The sequence below is a fragment of the Mastigoproctus giganteus genome, chromosome 8, assembly GCF_048544385.1.
Source record: "Mastigoproctus giganteus isolate SK-2022 chromosome 8, ASM4854438v1, whole genome shotgun sequence".
Lineage (NCBI taxonomy): Eukaryota > Metazoa > Arthropoda > Arachnida > Uropygi > Thelyphonidae > Mastigoproctus > Mastigoproctus giganteus.
The window spans coordinates 172,814,745-172,838,888 of record NC_143582.1 but is presented as its reverse complement, the minus strand read 5'-3'; the positions used below and the strand labels follow the sequence as shown (position 1 = coordinate 172,838,888).

Genomic DNA, 24,144 nt, shown 5'->3' with positions numbered 1-24,144 from the left:
TGGTAACATCATCAGTTGGTCCCACCATATAGAATTTAAATGCTGTCTCAGACCACCATAGTCACCTTTACAAAAGCAAAAACTCTTCCCTTCACCCCTGATGGTAGTTATCTCTTTGAGTAAATCCCACTTCAGCACACCATCATCACTGCCACTTGGCACCTCCATAGCCAGGTGGGAAGGAGCAGCAGTGTGTAGTACACACTTCTTGATTAGACCGGGGTTCGAGCCCATCACCACCAAATACGGAGGATGCGAAAAGGTCAGGGAATGACCTTTTCCCGGTGCAATATGGCCTTAGTTGCTAATGCTCTTAAAAAACCAAATAACAAACAAACAAACAGCCTTTCTTTGTAAGAGCAACCCTTTGTTCCATTCACTAATCTTTCTGCCATTCTCTGTACTCGTTCCAACAGCTCTACACCCTTAAAATGAGGACTCCAGACTTGTATACAGTACTCAAGGTATGGACTGACCATTGCCTTATACAAGGGTATAATCACCGGCTCACTGCTAAAAAAAAATTCCTGTATATCACTGACAAGACACTATGAGCTACTACTCTTGCAGATTGTCTGCACTGCTCAGAAAACTTCATATCTACCTGCACAATTACACACAGGTCCTTTTTATTCTCTACCACTGTCAGTGTAGTACTACACAGTTGATACGTTACTCAGGGGTTCTTCTTCTTCTTCCAGGCAGATTGTTTGTTTGTTTGTTTGTTATTTGATTTTTAGGAGCATTAGCAACTAAGGCCATATTGCTCCGGGATATGCAGTGGTCATTCCCTGACCTTTCCGTATTTGGTAGTCACGGGCTCGAACCCCGGTCCATCAAGAAGCGTGTGCTACGCACTGCTGCTCTTGCCCACCTGGCTACGGAGGCGCCCTTCCAGTCAGATAGCTCCCTGATGAGCTGAATTCCACCAACAAATTCCTCCAACCGAATTGATCATGTGCTAAACAAGCAGCATCGCAAAGTGTCATGCCCACCAACAAATTCCTCCAACTGCATTGATCATGTGCTATACAAGCAGCATCGCAAAGTGTCATGCCCAGAAGTTCATTGATCCCATCCTTGCACCTAGTTGCAGGTCTTCCTCTGCACCTCTTCCCTTCGGTTTTTCCTTCCATTATATTCTTCAACAAAGTTTTCCCTTCTTACTATATGACCAAAAAACTTGAGTTTTCTTTTGTTGATGCCATGTTGTTGTTGTTTGGTTTTTAGGAGCATTAGCAACTAAGACCATATTGCTCCGGAGATATGCGGTGGTCATTCCCTGACCTTTCCGCATCCTCCGTATTTGGTGGCCACAACTTGAAACCCGGTCTAATCAAGAAGCATGTGCTACGCACTACTGTTCCTGTCCACCTGGCTATGGAGGCGGCTTGATGCCACGAAGAAGAATTTTAGGCCGCCAATTTTATTCAATACCCACTCATTTGTTCTTCGATCCAAGTGAGAAATATGCAGTATTCTCCTGTAACACCACATTTCAAATGCCTCATTTTCTTCCTGTCAACTCTTTTCAGATTCCATCCTTCGCATCCTTAAGTGGCAACTGGAAAAATTAATGAATCAATGATTCTCAGTTTCGTCTTTAGGGGCAGATCATGATCTCTCCATAATTTTATCAGATCAACAACCAACATTTTAGCAATTGCCTGTCATCTCTTTACATCGTTTGAGCAGTCACTATTTTTATTTATTCTTGACCCTAAGTAATTAAATTCATCAACTTCTTCGATATCTTGCCCATTAACCTTCACTTTACTGGAACCGAGATTATCACCAATCACCATAATTTTAGTTTTACACACATTCAGAAAAAATCCTTTTTTCTTACTTGCTTCACATACTCTCCTCAGAGTTTCTTTAAGATGATCCTTAGAAATAAAGATTAGCACAGTATCATCTGCATAACAAAGTTTGTTTATCTTCAGTCTTCCAATTTTGATGCCAGTCTCTAAATCTTCCAAAGCTTCACGCATGATATCTTCGACATAAGGATTAAAAAGGTGAGGTGACAAAATACAGCCCTGCCTGACACCGTTACCTATTGTGAAAAAGTCCTTGTTTCCCGTGTTCATTCTCACAGTTTCTTCCTGTTCTTGGTACAGTAGCTTAATCAGCTGAATTATGTGGATTGGGAAACCGTCATCGTTTCCCATAGTTTCTCACGTTGAACACAATCAAATGCTTTTGCATAACCTATAAAACACAAAACGGCTGAAACATTGAATTCTTTGCATTTTTCAATAATCAGTCTTCGATAGCTTAAGATCTGATCTCTGGTTTCTCTACCCCTTCTGAAATCTGCTTGCTCTTCTGCCATTTCTTCAAGTTTTCTTGAGATTCTGTTCAATATGATTTTAAGAAGAATCTTGCTAGTGTGAGAAATTAGGCTAATAGTCCTGTAATTTGAGCAGATTTTCAGATCTCCTTTTTTTGGTACGGAGATGAAAATTGATTTCTTCAAATCTGATGGCCACCGTCCCATTTCCCAAATTTTTACAATCATTTTATGAAAAAATTCAGCGCCCTTCGCACTTGTAGCTTTAATCAATTCCGCTGGGATTTCATCAATTCCAGGTGACTTTCCACACGTTAGTTCTCTGATGGCTTTTTCGACATCTTTCTTCAGTGGAACTGGTTCACACTCTTGAAAAGGGAGTGGCAAATCATAAGTGCCAGCAGGTGCTTGGAAGAGCTGCTCACATTATTTTTTCCACCTTCCTTTGATTGTGTTCTCCTCTGTTAAAATTTCCCCATTGGAGTCCTTAATTATATTAAGTTTTGGTTGGAACTTTTCCCTTCAGGACTTAATTACATCATACATCTTTTTAGTGTTATTTCGTTTGTTATGGTATTCGATTGATATAATCCTGTTTGTCCTGGCTTAAACAGCGCTTGAAGACTTTGCTTAGTTCCTGATACTCTTCGTTTCCTTGTACACCCTGGGCTTTTGCAGTTCTTCTCTGTTTGATAAGTTTAAGAGTGGCTTCTGTAATCCAAGGCTTCCTGATCTTTGACCTTTCTCTAATGTGTCTATTTACTGAATCCTTAATAATGCTTTTTTGTATTTTCCCACATTTCCTCAGACAGCATATCGTCATCTAATTCTAATAGCGTGTGCAAACGACTGCCTGTTTCAAGCATATAATCGTTTGGAATATTTTCTACATCCAATCGTCTAAGGAAAACCTTATTCGTGATCTTTTTCAGCTTCAGTTTGAGAACGATGTGGAGTAGCTGATGATCACTGCCACAATCTGCTCCAGGAAGTGTTTTTGCTGTGATTACACTGGAACGCCGCCTTTGCTGCATAATGATATATCTGATTCTTTGTTTTATGATCAGGAGATTTCCATGTATAGAGCCTTCTCAGATGCTGCTGAAGGAAAGTGTTACATATGACAAGACTGTTCAGATGATAAAATTCATTTAAACTTTCGCCCCGCTCATTTCTAGTGCCAAGACCAAACCTACCACATTCCGGACTAGAAGAAACTGTCTTACCTACTTTTGCATTAAAATCACCCATGAGTATCAAAACATCCTTTTTTGAGACCAGATCAAGAGCTGACTGGAGATTTTTGCAATAAATGTCCATATCTTTGTCTGTGGATGCATATGCAACTAAAACTGTGAGATTTAGAGGCTGGCTCTGAAGTCTAACCATCATCACTCTACTACTAATAGGATTGTATCCAAATAGAGACCGTGAACATTCCTTATTCAAAATGACAGCGACACCATGTTCTTTTACTTGCTCACTTCCAGAAAACAACCAAAAACCCACTTCCAGTTTTGAAATGACCTTGTCCTGTCCACATGACTTAGGTTGCTCTTAAAATGTCAATTTTATACCTATCCATTTTATTGATGACCATATCCATCTTGCTTTCTTTTAAACTTTTTACATTCCATGTGGCCACATTTACCTGCTCCTTTCTTAAATTTTGCAGGGCACAAAATGACATCCAGGATCTGGTTAACAGCAATTTTTGGAGTTGTTTTTATTGTGGTCTCTGTGTCATCAGATAATGTGGTGGTATGCCACTACCTAACACAGGGCAGATTTTGAAAGGGGCCGGCTTTAATCATAGGAAGAGTCATCATGCATCTCACGAGATGCTCAGGAAGAGAAGGTTGACTACAGCAGAGCCCTGCTTATTGCAGAAAGGCTGATTACAGCTGGCTTTCGCCTGGTTTCCAGAGGTCGTCGTTTATATATATACACATATATATATGTGTGTGTATCTATACAGATATATATATATAATATAAACTATAATATATCAAACACATATAATGCCACATATAATGCCTAATTGCCACACGGCAATAGCATTAACGTTGCAAGTGATAAATTGAAAATAATCATTTAGACATTTATATTAATTATTTAAAAACACAATATATATATATATATTATATATATATTTTTTTTTTTTTTTATTCAGGATATTCGCACAATTCATTTTTATTTTATAACTGGGGTTACTGCTTCCCATATGCAGTATTTGACATTTGTCAATGTTAACTTCAGCTGCCACCTCTCAGCCCATCTGCTCAACTTTTCTAGATCCTGTTGCAGCAGCACACTGTCATTACTGTCATTAACAACCTTGCCGACCTTCGTATCGTCTGCAAACTTGGACATTAAGCCTGATATACCATCATCAATTTCACTGATAAATACAGAAAACAACAATGGACCCAACACTGAACCCTGGGGGGGGGACTCCACTAATAACATTAGTCCACGAAAGAGCAGTGTCCATTGATTACCACTCTCTGTCTTCTCCCACTCAACCATCCCTTTATCCATGTAAGCAATTTGCCTCCAATGCCACACTGCTCCAATTTTGTGCAGCAGTCTTTCTAAGATCCAAATATATGATATCAAAATTATTCTTTGCATCCATTTCCTTTGTGACCACATCATAGTATCGCATCAAATTGGTCAGACAAGGCGTACCCTTAACAAACCCGTGCTGTATCTGAGCTATAACTGAAGTCTTGTCTAGATGATCCTGCAGTATTTCTTTAACCAGTGCCTCCATTAATTTCCTGGAACAGAAGTTAAACTACAAGGTCTGTAATTACTTGTATAACCCTTTGATCCTCCTTTGTGAATTGGTGTCACATTTGCACATCTCTAGTCCATAGGCACCTCCCCTCGAGTCCAAGGAAGCTCTCATAATTATGGCTAAGAGTTTGCTTACTTCCTTTGCTGCCTCCTTTAATATAACTGGATAAATCCCATCCACCCAGGTACTTTTCTTATGTTTATCTTCAACAATTTCTCCTCCACTTTCCTCTCAGTTATTACAAAATCATTCTAGCTCACTGCCAGAGTTTGGATTCACCTATGGTATTCCTCTCCCTGAATAACTCCTCATGTGTGAATGTAGATGCAAAATACTCATTTAGTTTGTTAGCTACCTAAGTAGGATCATCAACAGTTGAACCATAGATATTAAGTGGACAAATCTGATTCATCCCCTTCCTTCTAGAGTTGATATAAGTATAGAACCCTTTGCTGTTTTTCTTTGCATCCTTTGCCAAAGATTTCTCGTTAATCTGCCTTTGCCAGCCTAACCTCCTTTGTGACTTGGTTATAAACCAGACTATATCTATCATAGGCTTCCGTGTCACCTGTTAATTTATATGTATCCTATGCATTTTTATTCTCTGCCACATGTCTCATTAGTTCATCTGACATCCATTTACGCCTAAACCTTGAACAATATTTCTAAGTTAGTATGAAAAGTCTAGTGGTTTCCAAGATCTTTGAATGCTTCCCATTTTGAATTTTTTGGTAACATCATCATCAGTTGGTCCCACCATATACAATTTAAATACTGTCTCAAACCACAATAGTCACCTTTTCAAAAGAAAATTCCCTTCCCTTTACCCCTGATGGTAGTTACCTCTTTGAGTAAATCCCACTTCACTGTGATCACCGCCACCTTGTGGTTCCTTTATCTGCAGATTCTTAAATTCATGAAGAATCACTACTGATAATCAGATCAAGAGTATTACTCCCTCTAGTTGCCTCCCGAACATGCTGCTGTAGAAAACAATCATTCAATAAATCCACAAAAGCTTTGCTAGTAACGAACCTCAAACATAACCGACCTCAATAAAGTGTTGCTATGCAAAGAGGAGCTAATCAAGGCCATCAACACCTGCTTGATAAGAAAACTCTATTCCCACCTTTTGCCTAAAAATCGCCTCCTACTTCATCAGTGAGGAGCTGATGAAGTTGTACAACAGAATATTGCAACAGGGAGTTGTCCCAGTCACTTGGCTGAATTACAGGGTTGTCCCAGTTTCCAACGTGTAAAACCCCAACTCAACTACTGACTACAGGCCAATTTCTATTTCCTCACCTTCTCTCAAATGCCTAGAGAAGTGCATTTTCAAAGCAGTCAACAATCAGATACTTTCACAGTGACCTCAACGTACACACTATGCAATCTCACAAAGATCACCAATAACATGTCTATAGGCTCTAAATTTGAAAACCCTACAGGCCTGGGAACAAGGCTCTGTTTAGAACACGGCTTTGACTCAATACAGATTAATCCTCTCATGTGCCTACTGGAGAATTACTACAGTTTCACAGGCAATGTCTCAAAAGCACTAAGGTGCCTTCTGGGGCATAAAACTCGACCTCTGCAGATCACATAATAAAGAAACGGTCAGGAAATTTCTCTTCTACTACTTGAGCTCAATCATGATTATGGTATTGAAGTCTGGTCTGCAGCTCCTTTGTCCCACCTGAAGACACTCTGGGACCTAGAAATCCGGGTCCCGAAGTTGTTGTTGTTGTTTGTTTGGTTTTTACGAGCATTAGCAACTAAGGCCATATTGCTACGGGGATATGCGGTGGTCATTCCCTGACCTTTCTGCATCCTCCATATTTGGTGGTCACGGGCTCGAACCCCGATCTAATCAAGAAGCGTATGCTACGCACTGCTGCTCCTGCCGGGTCCCGAAGTGGGCAAACAGTTGGGCTCGCCTTCCCTATACGACATCAAGATCACAGCTCTGTAAAAATCTAAACTACACCCCAACCCAGCACTTGCCATAAGCGCAGAAGCTCACAATGGCACATAATCTGTGCTCCGTAGTTCACGACTTCATCAACACTTGGGAATTCGTGGGTAAAGCTCTCAGAAATCCTCCAGTGCTCTGCTCAAACCTGCAGAAGCGCTCGACTTTCAAGAGGCACTTTCTCAACAGCATCAAAACCACACTGAGCTCCACTGATATTGATTTTGATCTGTGGTCCAGTGATTCAACCTACAGAGGAAAAAAGAGAAAATCCATATTCATGTACCATCAGCATTCCTGGAACTGTCATTAGAACTAATACTGACTCCAAGTAAAAGGTGTCCAGACTGACTCAATCTGGTCGATCAGGTTATACCTAGATCGTATTCCACGGTATGGCCCTATATCATCAGTATCTCAGAAGAACCAGTTGAAATGCAATTATATCTGTAACTCAAAACTGTTTAAGTTAATTTTATGTGGGAGAAAGCAATGAATTCACTGTGATCTATGTATTCTACGGATTTTCTATGTAAAGTCCAAAATTGTAAAATTTTGTGAATAAAGAATTTTATTATTATTATTATTATTATTCTGATGAAAACATATCAGGCTTAATGTCTAAGTTTGAAGATATGAAAGTCGGCAGGGTGGTTAATGACAATAATCAGAGTACGATACTGCAACAAGATCTAGAGAAAATTAGTTAATTGCAGTGCATTACATTTCAGGCATATTAAATTTTTTTCTTAAATTAATTGAATTATTTTTTATTTTTCTCTGATTAATATAAGTGAAAAGTAAATGCAGTTATCTTTTATCAATATTAATTAACTAAGGAATTTTGCCAGCAGGGATAAGGAGGAGATTATCCCACTCTACAAGGCAATGGTTAGGCCATATCTTGAGTACTGCATACAGATATGGAAGCCTTATTTTAGGAAGGATATTGATCTGTTGGAGTGGGTGCAGAGAAAAGCAATATAGGACAATTAATAAAACTTTACAGTTTTACATTCTCTAAACTTAGCTGTTCAGTTTAATTACGACTGTATGATATTTATTACTCTCCTCTCATACACTATTTTTTAAGTCTCTTTACTCTCTATATACAGTATATGTATTGCTTCACGAGTGACACCACATTTCATAATAATACATGTGAAGTGTGCAGGGACTGTCTGAAGCTAACAATACTGCATTAAAACTACATATAATCTATGAATTTCAGTTTTCCATACTATTTGTATGGAAAACCTGAAATTCTTTCAAAAAAAGTTTAACATCAACAAATGCAAAGTACAACATATGGGGTAGCAGTAATCCTGGAATAACATACCAATTGTGTGATACCACACTCAGGGTAATGGAAAATGAAAAAGACCTAAAGATAACTGTGGAGTCACATATGAAATTCTCTGAGCAAGGAAGACATGCTGCTAGGTCAGTTAATGAGGTTCTTTCAATGACATACATGAATTTTGACAGCAGTGATAAGGAGAAGATTATCCCACAATGGTTAGGCCACATCTTGAGTACTGCATATGGATAAGGAAGCCTTATTTTAGGAAAGATATTAATCTGTTGGAGTGGGTGCAGAGAAAAGCAATGAGATTAGTAAGGGGAACAAAATGGTGCTCTCCAGGTTTCAGTCCTGCAAATTGCAGCATCTGAAGGCTAGGCACTCAACAAGGAGATCTGATCGAGGTGTTTACAGCTTTGAATGAATTCAGTAAACTCTGGCTAATGACATCCTTCCCCTTGCTTAGACTACACATGGGAGGGACATAAATTCAAATTGAGGTTGCAGAATAGATGTGTAGAAATTTGCCTTGAGCCAGCAGGTAGTTAACTGTTGTAATAAATTTCCATCTGGTGTTGTGCAAGTGTGTAGCTTGAATAATTTCAAGGAAGAACTAGATAAACTATAAGAGTGGATGGACAGGTGATATGGGAAAAATGTTTTTTATGGATGATGCTGCATAAGCTGCTTTCCTATATCATTTATCACTACTAATACCATTCCCCTACAATCCCATTGGTTTAATGAATGCCAGAGTAATAAAATATTTAGTAAAATGAAATCACTTCTCAATCTCTCCCAATTCACTATATACCTTTATGTAAAAGTGTTTCATTTTAATGAATTTCATTCTAACAAAAATATCAGTTTATCACAATAAAAATTCATCCAGTTATGAAAAATAAAGTTATAATAAAAGTTTGGAAAAAGAAAATCCTTAAATAAACAGTTTAATTAAATTAATCATTCTTGGACCACATGAAATTAACAGCTCTAAAACTACAGCACATTATGTATTTAGGTAACTATTATTACTACCGTTATCATATAAGATGGAGTGAACTAATTAACAAGCCAACCAAAAATAAATTAAAATGTTAAATATAACAATGAAAGCCTACTTTTGCCTCTTAAAAGCCCTTCAGTCTTCTACAAAGTTGGCACAATACTGCAGGAATTGCCTATGTTAAGCAAAAGGATTACAGAATTCCACCTCAAAGACAAATGGAGACTCCCAAATAAGAAAACAATCAAAATCAAAAGAATTGAAAGACTAAGGGAATTACAGGCATTATTTCTTCAGGTCAGCACCCAAGCGTGTTGACCCCAAAGATCATATTTACATAGTGAACTGCTGAAAACAGCCAAATATTTACTGATGCTTCCCTATATGACCTATAACAAAACAAACAGAAACACTAACTTATCTGTCAAAAACATGAACTTAAGTATGGCAAGCCCTTTTCAGAATAAATTCAGAGACCAAACATATGAAATGTAAATTTTTGGATTGACCAAATAGCAAACTGACAAAGGTTAAACAAAAGTAAATATGCAAATAAAATAAATAAATAATAATAAAAAAAAACTATTAAAGAAAATAACCTAATTAAACAATATCAATTAATTAATAATAAACTAAATGACAGCATGGATTAGAGGTACACATACAGTTATGTTTTTAAATGGAAATTTTACTTTCATAAACCAGTATTTCCCAACCTCTGATCCATGGACTACTTGTGATCTGCATAACTTATGAAAATGGTCTACGGATCTTGATAATAAAATAGAGGTTTTTTTTGTGGCAGACAACAATCCTATTAACAGTGATGGGAAATACGTGTATGCCTGTTGGCAACCTAACATATACTACATTTGTGAAGTATGAGTACACATTACTGTATTTAAAAAATAGTTATTATGTAATATATTTGCATGCATAGTTTAACATATTTTTTTGTGGCCTCTACCACAAATGTAAAAGTGGTCAGTGGTTTTCAACACAAATATAAAAGTAGTTTGTATCTGAAAAAGGTTTGGGAAACACTGTCACACACATCACTTAGACAAAATGCATTATTCACAATTTGGCATATATTCACTAATAGAGACTTGCTAAATGACAATAAGTCAGTAAACAGCTGTCCTAGTGCTAACTCAGATTTTTAAATGTGTAGTGAATTCAATTTTCAGATGATGCTATAGAATTCAAAAGATATTAGCAACACAGGCCAAACCATGAATAAATAAAGCATACTAACTTTAATGTTTGCTTTATTTATGCAGGAACTAAGGATGAAGGAAATAATTCTAGATTTTTGCAAATCATTTGACTCCGTCCCACATGAGCAGTCACTGTATAAGTTAGTATTATGGATAAAATAATTAGGTTGATTGCAGAGTGGCTGCAGGAGAGGAGGCAGATGGTTATGATTAATAGTCACTCTTCAGACTGGGCTAAGAAGTGGGGTCCCTCAACGATTGGTATTGGAATCCTTGTTGTTTTTGATTTTCTTAAATGGCATTAATGTAGCAATATAAGGTATGATGTTAAAATTTTCAGATGATATCACAATTAGGAGAGTGGTTAATGAACACTGAAAAGCAGCACTCTTTCAGGAAAACTTTGATTGACCTCAAGAATGGTCAGAAAATTGGCAGTGGTTTTAATATAACAAAATGTAAGGCCTTATACTTGGGAAATAGCAACCACAAAATAACTTATGAACCTGAAGGGTTTGAATTAAAAAAGGCAGAAGAAGAAAGGGATTTGGGATTTATGATACACACAGACATGAAATTTATCAACCAGTGGAAACAGGCAGCAAGGAGAGTCCATGGTATCCCACTGATGATTATTGAGTATTTTTTTGTAGAGATAAGGATGTCATAATCACACTGTATAAGGTAATTGCAAGATCACACTTGGAATACTGTGACCAAATATGGAAACTACACCTAAAAAAAGGGATGCTTCTTGAAAATGGCCAGAAGAAAATAATATATAAATATCCCACTTTAAGATATTTATATATTACAGAACACTAGCAATTTTAAACCCAACAGCTCAGGACTAGGCATTCAAGGTGAAGTGGAAACGTATTCACAAAAATTTAGATATCAATAAACTTACTTGTATTTAATATTGACTAATGGCCATGGACCAAGTATTACTTATTTTTACTTGATTTGTAATGTATATGTTATTGGCAAAGTGTAGAATCAAGGTACTGTATAGAATGCCTGGCAGAGTATGAAAAAAAATTTTTTTTATAGATGTGTATTTTGGAAAACTACAATTTCCCTATGACACTGTTATGAAAGTAAATCACAGTTCATGACTTTTATAAGGGCATAGGGAAGAAATACTACTCTAAAGTGAACCACTATGAAATAAACTTTTATTTAGTTACCCTATGCTGTCATGTAAGGAATCATGGTTCCTGACTTTTATATAACAGCACTGAAGGAAACCCCTATACCTTGCTGTAAACAAACTGGAAGGTATATGAATTAACAACCTAAGTGAATTAGTATGAAATAAACGTTTTTTTTCCCATCACCATATGACACTTATGTAAGTAAATTACAGTTCTTCCATTTTTATATAAGGGCATGGGGGAACACTAGTATCCCCTGTTGAAATTAATTATAATATATATCGATTTTTGTTTTGTATCCATTCTGATTCATTTACAACAAACTATAGCGGGGAGACAAGTATTTCTCTCTGACGCCCTTGTATAAAAGTTGGGAACTGTGATTCACTTACACAGCAGTAGCATGGAGCAATTGTTTTCCAAAATCTATATTTGTTAAAAAAAAAAGTTTCTTCATACTTGGGCTAAACATTATATAGAATGCCTAGGAATTTTATACACTGCCTAGCAATCTATAATAAAGTCTAAAAGTTTATTTCATACTTTTCCAGGCATTCGATACAATGCCTACATTCTACACTGTTGGTAAACCATAGATTAAAAAACACTAAACTGAAACAATACTGAATTAAGACAAAATCTCAAACATATATAGGGTGTCTCAAAAATATACGGCATAACTTCAGGAATGAGTTCCTCGTATGTAGACAATAAAAATATTTTATATCAACATAGTTCCGGAAATGCTTGGTTTCTGAGTTTTGAAGGTCTGTCTATGACACTTCACATCACCTTATAGTAATTGTTCAAAATGTCCACCTTCTGCCTGAATATAGACCTCACATCGACATCTCATGGAGTCACGAAGACGATGTCAATTCCTGGCATGTTTCGTATTGTCTCACAACCTGCCACAATTTCGATTGTGGAGAGTTTCCACATCAGCTACAGGAGTCGAATACCCAAATGACTTTAAATGGCCACACAAGAAGAAATCTAGTGGGTTTATATCAGTAGCATGGAGGCCAGGCAGTTGGTCCACCTCTACCTATCCAATGACCAGGGAACCTTCAATTCAGGTAATTGCAGGCTAGGTGGCTAAAATGTGTGGGAGCACCATCATGCATGAAGTGTGCTTGTTGACAAATGATCAGTGGCGTGTTGTCCAAGAAATCAGGCATGCTGTTTTCCAGAAAGTTTCTGTACGCCTGCCCTGTGAGTTTGTTTGAAAGTACATGGGGCCCAAATAACTTATCACCAAAAACACCCACGCTGATGTTGAGGCTGAACCGCTGTTGGTGATGTGAGTGAAGAATTGCATGTGGGTTTTCCTCAGCACATACATGCTGATTGTGAAAGTTTTGGATTCCGTCTTTGTGTCAACTGTGCTTCATCTGTGAATATCACTAAGGCAGGAAAGTGAGGAGTTGTACCACACTGCTGCAAGAACCACTGGCAGAACATTACTCATGCAGTGTAATCTGCTGGTGACAAGGCCTGTACCCATTGCGATGGTAAGGATACAGTTGGTGTTCTCGCAATGTTGAACAGTCAGTTGCATTGCTATTCTGTGTGTGCTGATTTCAGGAGTGGCATGCACAACATCCAAAATCTCCTCTACTTCAGGAGTCGTAGATCTTGGTCGTCCTCTGTCAGCAGCATGAGGTGTAAAGGTCCCATGTTCACAAAGGCGGCGATGGATACCTTCAAACATTTTCCTGTCTGAACATGTTCGTTCTGGGAACCTTTCGTGGTACAAACGACGAGCCTCCAGAGCACTGCCGTCCACCAAACCGTACATAAAGTGCATATCCGCTTGCTCCTGATTTGAGTACATGGTCAGAATGGAAAACCACCAGATTCTGTCAGTACCTTGTGATGAAGGAAATCACCCATGGGAGATGAGACATTCCGGTTAATAACTCGGGAACCAAGCATTTCAGGAACTATATTGATATAAAATATTTTTATTGTCTACATATGAGGAACTCATTCCTGAAGTTATGCCATGTATTTTTGAGACACCCTGTATAGCCACTGCCTGACTTGTAAGGGTTGCGTTCCGCGGAACTCTAAGTAAGTCGAATTTTATGTAAGTTGCAATTTCTCTAAAGGCTTATGCAGCACTCACAACTATGTGCACTGAATTTGATTGAAGCAAAAAGAAAATGTTCAACGAACATGTAAATAGAATTATTTATTCAATTTTTTTATCTCATGCATAGAAAAATTTCAAAAGTGTACAAAATTACAAAAGTGTGCAATTACAAAAATTTTACTTTAACATTGTGATTTTACTTTAACCAGCATGATGAACCTATTAAACCATTCATTGCTTGCCACAAACTTGGCTTGGGGTTTGCCATATTTATCCTTAATATTTTCATAAATACGTCTTGCTTTTGCTTGCATGTCCATTAGACTCGGGGCACTTGTTTCTGAATCTGATTTTCCATCCATATTATTAATAGCTTTTCCATCTTCGATATAGCACCTGAACGCTGTTTTGTGATCACTGTTTATCTTAAATGCATTGATCCTTTAACATTTTCTTTTATACGTGCACAGTCCTTAGTATTCACTGTTGAAGCAGCGAGACCTCACTCCCATACAATAGATGACAAACTTTGTCCTGCTTCGTACTTCTTAACCATTTTCATCTTCATTTCTAAATCAATTTTGTTTCGTTTCCTAGCACTACCATCACTTGCACTTTCCATTGGTCGTTTTCCCTTCATCATTGTAATAAGTAAATAGGAATGAAGAGAAGATTCTGAAAATTTATTTATGTTTTTTATATGATTGAAGATTTCAGTGTAGGGAAAACAAACACATTTCGCCATAATAACATAAAAACAACGAATGATCAGTGGTGTGTTGTCCAAAAAATTAGGCATGTTGTTTTCCTGATAACTCCGATAACTGGAATTGTTTCCACAATTCCAATTATTGGTATTATCATAAATGCAATAAGATCAAATTTACTACCCATTTATAACAGACTTCACTAACAGAAAAGCCCAATAAACAGTAAAGTGCAAATGTTTTATGGTAGTGACCTCCAGAAATATGCTTTAGAAAAATATCACTGAGGCGTTCAAAATCGATTCTTATAATGGAACATAGGATAACAATGAAAGTGCAATGCATTCTCCGGCCGGACAGCGTAGCCCCTCCCCTCAGCCAATAGCAGCATTTGTAAACATGTAGGCCGCATGTTTTTAGTTAGTTATTTGGTTTTTAGGAGCATTAGCAACTAAGGCCATATTGCTCCGAGAATATGCGGTTGTCATTCCCTGACCTTTCTGCATCCTCCATATTTGGTGGTGACGGGCTCGAACCCGGGTCTAATCAAGGAGCGTGTGCTACGCACTGCTGCTCCTTCCCACCTGGCTACGGAGGCACCCGCCGCATGTTTTGTTTTTACATCCTTTAGTTAAAAGTGATTTTTGTGTTGTGCTGATTTAACATTTTTAGAGAGTTAGATAGCTTAGTTACATAGCAAAAATTTCAACTTCTGAGATTTTGGAACGAATTACCAAAAAAAAAAAAAAAAAACAATGTGTTATTGGGTTCTAAGATTTCAAAATATAAGAGCGATGAAGCCCAATTCTTCCAATACTACTATAAGTAATATTGTTTAAGATAGATCATCATACTTTTTTTTGTAGGAAATTTCTTCACCCAATGCTCACATCTAACTGATCTGGTTACTATAATATATATAAAAGATCTAAATTTATAACGCAAAAATATCCTTATTAAAAGATTGTAAAATAATGTGGTTTTTATAAAACTAATCTTGTCTTCAATTCCCAATGTCTACTTACTGCTACCAAAGAAGAGCAAAGCATAGCCGATGTACATCACTCTATCCCAAACTAAATCCATCAACAATGATAGACTAGAAACAGAAGACAATTGTCAAACTATATTAAAAATTGTATTAAAATGTTTTAGACTAGACTTCTTTATACATGACCAGGTATTTCGGTTATGAAAGATAGATTATCAACCATTCGGTTATGAATCATTCTCTTATAACCATTCGGTTATAACCGAATGGTTATGAACCATTCTCACAAGAAGTAAAGTGATAAATTAAACAATATCCACTCTCTTATACTTCAAGATGTATTGGGTTCATATTAAGATATTTTCACAATACCTCTATTTATTCCTACGGGATGCAAAATACATTGTTTCCGTATTATTTTTCAGTTTGCACCAGCTGGCAAAAACTTACGTAAAGTCAAATTTAAATAAGTAGGGGGAGTGCCTGTATAAAAAATTTCATTCCTGGTTTATAAATTACTTTTCAGAAAGGCATGGTATTCACAGCTAAAAAGACTGTAGTGTTGCTTTTCATTTAATGAAATACAGGAGGAATTATGTACCTATTTAAGACTTTATTATTTATCTGATATTAATTTTCTGTGGAACAGAATCAGTAATAGACAAAAATCTTCTACTTACCAAATTTTATCACTCCAGCACTGTTTGCTACAGCATGAATTAGGGCAACAGCACCACAAGCATTTTTAATTGATTGTTTTAAAAAGTAAACATTTTTGCTCACATTCTGTTCCGAAATTTTGAGTGATGCTGCTTGCTGCTTGACGAGATCCTCAGTCTAAATTAAATAAAAAACAAATCAATTACCCATGTTAAAAAATTATTATACACACGCTGCTAGTCTAATAATCCTTACAATAGCACTTCATATTCCATTTAAATTCAATTGCAGTTCCTATAACAGCAGTCAAACTGTTTTAAACTACACTGGATATTAAATATTCTTGATGTAGATAGATAATAATGTTTAGAAGATATTTATAGAACTATATCAAGTAATATATTACTCATTATCTGACTAATTTAAAACCCTTCAAAATGTGATATATGCCATTAAGAGGAAAGGAATATATATTATGTTGGGGTTATTTATGATTTCAGTCTTCATGTTTCAAGGGGGGGGGGGGAGGTTGCTGCATATAATGAAAATCACACTTTCAACATGCAACAAAAGTAAACAATTTTAGGTAAAAAAATATAATACAAGACAACTTTTATGACATGAAATATTTATTTAGATTTCTATATTAAAATCTGTCTTATGGCCTTAGGAGCATTAGCAACCAAGGCCATATTTCTCCGGGGATATGCAGTGGTCATTCCCTGACCTTTCCACATCCTCGTATTTGGTGGTCACAGGCTTGAACCCCGGTATAATCAAGAAGTGTGTGCTACACACTGTTGCTCCTGCCCACCTGACTATGGAGGCGCCTTAGGAGAAGTGATAGTCTTCTCCTAAACCCGGAATCCAGGACTAAACGTTGGTTTTTAGTGCATGAATGCAAAACAAAACAATTTTATTGAGTTATTAGGTCTTTTTTTTGGGTCTAATAATTGTAACAATTTATCCTTTCACACTAATGGAACTAATTAAATATTTTGTGTGATTAAATGTCTTTCATTAAATTCTTTTTTTTTTTATTTAATAGCATTTCTGTGTAATGTCCTTACCAAGTTTAATTAAGAATTTTTTTTATTATTAACTAGTTTCAACATTTTTACCAGTGCAATAAGATGAGAAAAAACAATTAAAATAAAAGACATACTGTATACTGACAGAAAACACAAAGTAGGAGTCCTAAAAAGTCACATAATCAACATACATCAACAATCCCAACTAAGTAAAACTGTAATGAAGCTCTGATTGGAAAACTCAGGAAGGAATCACTAAAATGTGACACAGAGTGGACTACGTAGCAGTCATACTCCCTGCTATTTGAAGGATTAGGGCTAGCTGAGGGCATTTTAGGTGTTAATGATCTACTGCTCTGGCAAGAGGAGAATTTCGTTTTTCTGGAGGCACCATTGCCTCCAGAAAACAAAACGAAAATGTGATGCTTCTGACCATGGAGACTGTGATGAAGAGGTTTGTGAACAAGGAGGTTATCTTGTATTGCTAACTGTTTACCTTGGCCTGATGGTGCTCCCAGTGTTGTGACACACTTCGGTGATATGTGGGAGTCAACAAAATTGATCGAATCACCTAGCTGACCATCTGTGAACAGGAGTTGCATTAGAGTTTCTTTTTGGTGTCTTACTCTGACCCATGGGAGTTTATTGAAATTTCAGTCTTGGATTAGATGAGTGATACACATTGTGTTTAGAAAATTCACATGGGAAGAACCAGGTTTTATAAAGTTCCAAGCACTACAGGTGTCAAAAAGCCTAGAGCAGAGCTTTCCAAATTGAGTGTTGCAACACCCCCCCCCTCAATGTGTCACCAAATTTTGGAATCATATGAACACTGTTTTCATTGATTTCTTTTCACTGCACATACTGATGTAAGTGATTGATTAAAATATAATTATTAAGAAATACATTAAAAATGTACTACACTTATTTCTTCACGCACTTCATACTTGGCAGGCTCAAATTTTTGGGCAATTTCTTTCTCTTTGAAAGCTAATAAATGATATAGCTTATTTTATATGGCTTTGGTTATGTTGAGTTTAATACTGGGTATCTTCCCTTCGTCTTACACTAGTTTAGATGTTTTTGGCATTTAATAACAACTTGGAGATAAGGAATGAAAAGGAGCTTGGTGGCATCTCCACTTCCTTGATTTTCTCTATCACTGAAGTTACACTGACTAGTCTGTAGTTAGTTAGTTACTTCATTCTTATTAAAAACTGCCTTTATGGATTGGCAATACTTTGCCACTTCTCCCAACAACCAAGGAATCTCCCCTAAGTTAATGATGACTTCATAATTATTCTTAATAGTCCAGTGTGTTCTCTCACTGTCTCTCTCAGAATTACTGGATATGTGCTACCAACCCAAAGCGCTACTTGTCTTCAGGTTTGAAAGTTTTTTAATTAGCAATAATAAACATTATTCCTAATTACATACTTCTCAGCTTGATTCGCATAATTCCTGCACAATTCTCAACTGGTAGTGGCCTTACATTGAACTTCACAGTGATACTTCAAAACATCTATTGCTACATTTATTTCTCTATCTTCAATGATACTGAGAAGTAATGGAAACTTGTACAGAAAAAAATTTCAAATTTGAAAATGATGCACTGCCATCTGATAAAATTTCACCTACCTTGACATTTATAAGAACATAATTTTTCAATGGGAACTTGTGCATCATGTAATCACATCCAGCAGTATAGTACTTTCTCACTGAACAAGAATAGAATATCCTCCTCTTGTTTTAGACTCCTCATGACCTTGACAGCAGAAATGCATAAGACCAGAGGCAATATCCCAGGTAGGGGTTAAAGGGGCTAGAGTCTCCCCTACAGCTGAAAATAATGTGGATTTTTTTTTTTTTTTTTTTTTTTTTTTTGATTTGGTAGTTATTGGCGCATCGGCTTCTGTGGCCATATTGCACCTCCCAAGGTTTTTGCAGTACTTTGATCCAAGCCCGAGGCGGGAATCGAACCCGCGACCTTTGGGTTGCCGGGCAGGTACTTTACCCACTCGGCTAGCCCGGTCGGCGTGGATTTTTTTACTGGAAGACTAAAGCTTAATGAACCCCCAGAACACTGCTTCAGGCCCACTCCTTTTAGAAAATCCAGGGAATGTCCCTGCCTATGTCTAAGTCAGAATCATCCATCTAATTCAGTCTACTTTAGTAATCTACTTCCAAAATGCAAGCAGAAGATTCAACAACTGTTGGTATAACGAATTTACACATCACATTCTTCAACATATCTAGGAGTAAGGACCTTAGTAAATCTATGTGAGGTACTTTGTATTGAAGCATTATGTTTGGATTTTAAATCACTGATGTAAAATTTAAAAAAAATAATAAATAAATTTTTTTAAAAAAAAGCAAATTTCTCTATTCAAGCCAGAAGAGAACACTGAAGAGACTTTCTGCATGAGTGAGGATAACATGCCTAGAATTATCAGCTTGCTTAGCTTGTTTAGGATTACTTTCACCAGAAATCTGCAATTCAGAAGTTCTTTTCCTCTCATTCATTAATTTGTTTTCTTTCAAAATTTCTTTTGGATCATAAACTGAGTCAGTACTACTAACTAATAAATACTTACCATACTTTTCAATTTGGAAATTCTGAAAAGTGCTTATATGGCTTTTCTCACCAATTTTGGACTCTTATTTAAAAAGACGTGTCAGAGGTTGCCACTGTTCTACCAGTCTAGTTAAATATTTTATCCAACTGTTTTTGGGTAAAATGTTTTGTACACTCATGCTTCAAAATATTTTTTACTCCAGTGGCATGCTTTAATTGAAACTGTTTTTATCCGTCTTTCTTTTTAGCAGTTCTTTCTACATAAATAAATTACCACCAAATATTCATCCACTTTCACAGGAAGGATGCAGCAACTTCTTTTCAGCCCAAATTACTTAGATGACAAGGACTGACTATTACCACCAAGTGCTCAATTTTATCATTTAATTCCATTAATACTCCAATTTTTTAGGTCTATTATAATAGGGGCATTATCAACATTAAGTGCCAGATATTTTTTAAAGGAATCCCACATACATTCAGGTTGTTCAGAAGAGGATGCCCAAAACTATACCCAGTAGAGTCACCTTCCTAAGTTGGCACTGAAAGTAAGCTGCTTTTGATTTGATGATTTTTTTCCTTTTTGTTTTTTTTTTCATTAGGAAAAGTCATCACAATGGGGAAACTTTTCCTAATAAAAAATCTGCTATCTGCTGAAATTGAAAATTTCATCTTTAAAAATCATCACTACCTCCTCTTTTCCTCTCTGTGGAATTACACCAACAACACCTGCTGTTATTGTTTTTCCATATCCATACCTTTTTTGCTATTTCACTATTGGGAAACATACTTGTGAACAATGTGCCTGCATGATTAATACAACACAAAGGAAGCTACTAAGATAAGTGATGCAAATAAACATTTGGCACATATGAGAGAATCATCTTCACTTTAAATAAAACAACTTTTTTTGCATTTCTTTCTATGCAGTTCATGCTGCTTCTTACACTTTTTGAAAATGTCTAATTACATCACATGTCAAGCTACTTGAAATTGAAAAATCACATCTATATACAGTACACAAAGCAAGTATATTATCAGATTCACTTTAAAATAAACATAAATCTTACACATGTCTTCTGAAATTTTATGTATTTTTTAGCAGCTCACAAGGACACTACTAATTGGCTTTGCACCTCACAAAAAATATGATAAATGCTACGTGTAACAGAGAACAGAGCAATGTGTTTCCCACATTGCTCATAATTTGTGTAATATAGGATTGCACATCTGACAGCAATTAGTTAGAGAACATAAGCAGAAATTTGCAGAATTTTTAAAAAATTCCAAATTTAACTGCAAAGCTTAGTTTTACTATTTTTTTATTTTTATTTTTTGTGAAAAAGATGGAGAAAAACTGTAATCGTGACAAGATGGAAAAGGGGTCAAAATAAATCAAAAAGATGAAGCCACCACAGAGTTTACAGTTATGCCAACATCATGATTGATTCCTCAGATCTGGTGAATATTCAGAATATCCAGGAAGTCCGTTTACAGTCTTTTGCTATTACTCCCATCTTTTTTTCACTTCATTTCATTTCACAATGTGAGAGGTTTAATCCAATTTGTAGCTAACTTAGTTTGCTTTTAGCTATGTACATAAATAAGCTTTTACTGACCCGTGTACAAAAATGGCTTAAACATATTTAAAAATAAACGTGTCAAAAATACAATTCTGTTACCATTATTTCACATGGGAATAGAAGCAAAACAGCAAGAACAGGACGTGGAATTATCTGCAGCATTTCTTCCTCCAAACTAAATACATCCTGCATTGCCCAAAATGGGGGAACACCAAGATTACCTAGAAACTGTTTCAAGAATAAAATAAAAAAGAGGAATCAAAAGGTTATATATGACTGCATACAAAAACGTATATGAGATAAAATGTTTAACTCAGGCTAAAAAAAGGCATAAAAAATAATTTTCAAATAATAACACAAACTCTTACATTTCAATTGAAATAATTGAAAGTTTTAGTGTTACTTATTGTAAACCAGTATTCAGCAGCTATATAAAGTTTTTCAAAATTCATACAGGTACAAAGTCCCCAAACCAGTGATCCCATAACCAAAATTTTTCCAGTTTTCAGACAATAAATCATATAGTCTAATGAAGCCTGAATATCAAATAAAGTTTGTATAGCCTGATAAAAAGAGCAAAATAAGGTACAAAAACAGAGTAATGTAGTTTTATTAATTATCAAAATATGATTTTCTTATATGTCATAAGAAATGACATATTCTTTATATGTCACAAAGGAGGCAGAGAATATCTTAAAAAAAAAAAAAAAAAAAAAAAAAAATCAGTAAAAGACATGGTCTCTACATTGGAGACAAAATAGGTGTCGCTTGGTGAAGAAGTAGACTTCTGTAGCTGCAACAAGCTGATAAGTTTTCACTGAAATTTTATCGTAGTTTTGATTAGTTAGCATATTAATTTGTGTTTAACAAATAGATTAAATAGGCTTAGTGGGGTTCGTTAGCTTATTTTTTTAAATTTAGCTAGTGATTTTGTAAGTTACAACTTGCTACTACTACCACTATCGTAGCAGTGTTTTTGGCGGGAATACTATAGAGCAGTGATTTCCAAACTGGGAGGCGCGCCTCCCTGGGGAGGCACAGACTAGTGCAAAAGGAGGCGCGAAAAGTTTAACAGAAATGTAATTTTCAGAACATAACATATATAAATAAAAAAATATATACATATAAATAAACTTTAATAACATAACATTAAATTTTATAACCTATTTTTTAAAGCATTTACCGCCACCTATCTGACTCTAACTTTGATATAAACATGAGATAAACATTTATTTGGAAAAAATATATATTTTGCTGAAATGGATTGATGAATTATGATTGATATGATGTAATGTAATATATAAAATTTAGTGCGTACTATGTATGACATATATAGATAGATTGCATAGTATAGCATTAGCTGCATGGTTGAAAATATGGTTTTTGTAACTACAGTAAAGATTGATTTTTTTTTTATTGGAAACCCGTTGTTTTGGAAATTGGATGACACCACTGGTTTGCAGTTTGCAAGTGCATAGTTTATAAAATGGCCGCTAGAACTGCTAGTTACAGTAACCATCAAAACAATAACCTCAAATTCAAACGTCACTCGTAACTAAAGTGTCAACAGAAGCATTTCAGCAGTGTGCGATTGTGTTTTTTATTGTTTTTGGCTTGATTACTTACTGATAATAATCATTAGTAATTTAGAAGTTGTATTAATATTTTTAGAGGAATGGATAAATTTTTGACTGGTTACAAGAAAATCCACTAATAATGAAGATACTGATGCTGATACAAGTAGAGGTAGAGGGAATACAAGCAAAAGGGAACAAGGAGGTAGAACTCCCAAGACAAGAAAATACGATTCATCCTATTTATCATTAGGATTCACAAGTGTTATTATAGATGGCTGTGAAAAACCAATGTGTTTGTTTTGTACGAAAGTTTTGGCTTCAGATAGTATGAGACCAGTCAAATTAAAATGGCACCATAAAACTATGCATTCTGAATACGTTGGTAAACCCATAGAAATTTTCCAAAGAAAATTAGATGAGTTTAATAAATAAAAGCAAACGTTCAAAAAAATAGTTTCTGTTCCATCAAATGCATTGCTAGCGTCGTACCAAGTTTCTTACAGAATCGCGAAATGCAAAAAACCACACACAATACGAGAAACTCTAGTTTTGCCAGCAGCTATTGATATGGTTAAAATAATGCTTGGCGAATCATATGTGAAACAGTTGCAACAAATACCACTTGCTGATAATACAGTTGGCAGAAGAATCGATGATATATCTGAAGATCTTTGCGATAGGTTAGTTTCTCGACTGCGTACTTCGAAATTCGCCATACAAGTAGATGAGGCAACTGATGTAGCTAAAGATGCTCATTTAATTGCATATGGTCGATATGTCACAGAAACTAATATAATAGAAGATATATTATTTTGCAACCCCATTCCTGGAAAGGGGTTGAATCCAATGAAATTTTTAATATAATTGACACTTTTTTTGATGAGAACAACAAAGTGGAATATCTTTTTTTATTAAAGGTTTTTATTTGTTTTAATAAATACTATGGGGCTCGGAGGCGGATTTAACGGCAGGAACACCGGCCGCGCGCCCTAGGCTCCCAACTTCTGAAGTGCTCCTCAAAACCCCAACTTTACACTTTTTTCTAATGATACCAAGTTTGGTTTCATATGTGCAATTTTAATTACGTACAAGTTTACAATCAGTGGTAAAACCTGATAGTATGTTTATATTCGCTTATTTTCATTATTTCATTGCTACACTGTAT

The 24,144-nt window shown here is 35.9% G+C and overlaps 1 protein-coding gene across 2 annotated transcripts in view; it reads right to left on the bottom strand.

The window, feature by feature from the left end:
* LOC150082011 (ubiquitin carboxyl-terminal hydrolase isozyme L3-like) overlaps positions 1-24,144 on the bottom strand; it is a 241,382-nt gene that overhangs the window by 182,006 nt on the left and 35,232 nt on the right. For both annotated transcript variants that reach the window (XM_090379905.1, XM_090379906.1), the window contains 2 exons: positions 21,502-21,630; positions 16,234-16,390 (listed from right to left, as the gene is read on the bottom strand). In XM_090379905.1, coding sequence (XP_090236031.1) covers positions 16,234-16,390; positions 21,502-21,630 — 286 coding nt within the window. The remainder of the gene's footprint in view (positions 1-16,233; positions 16,391-21,501; positions 21,631-24,144) is intronic.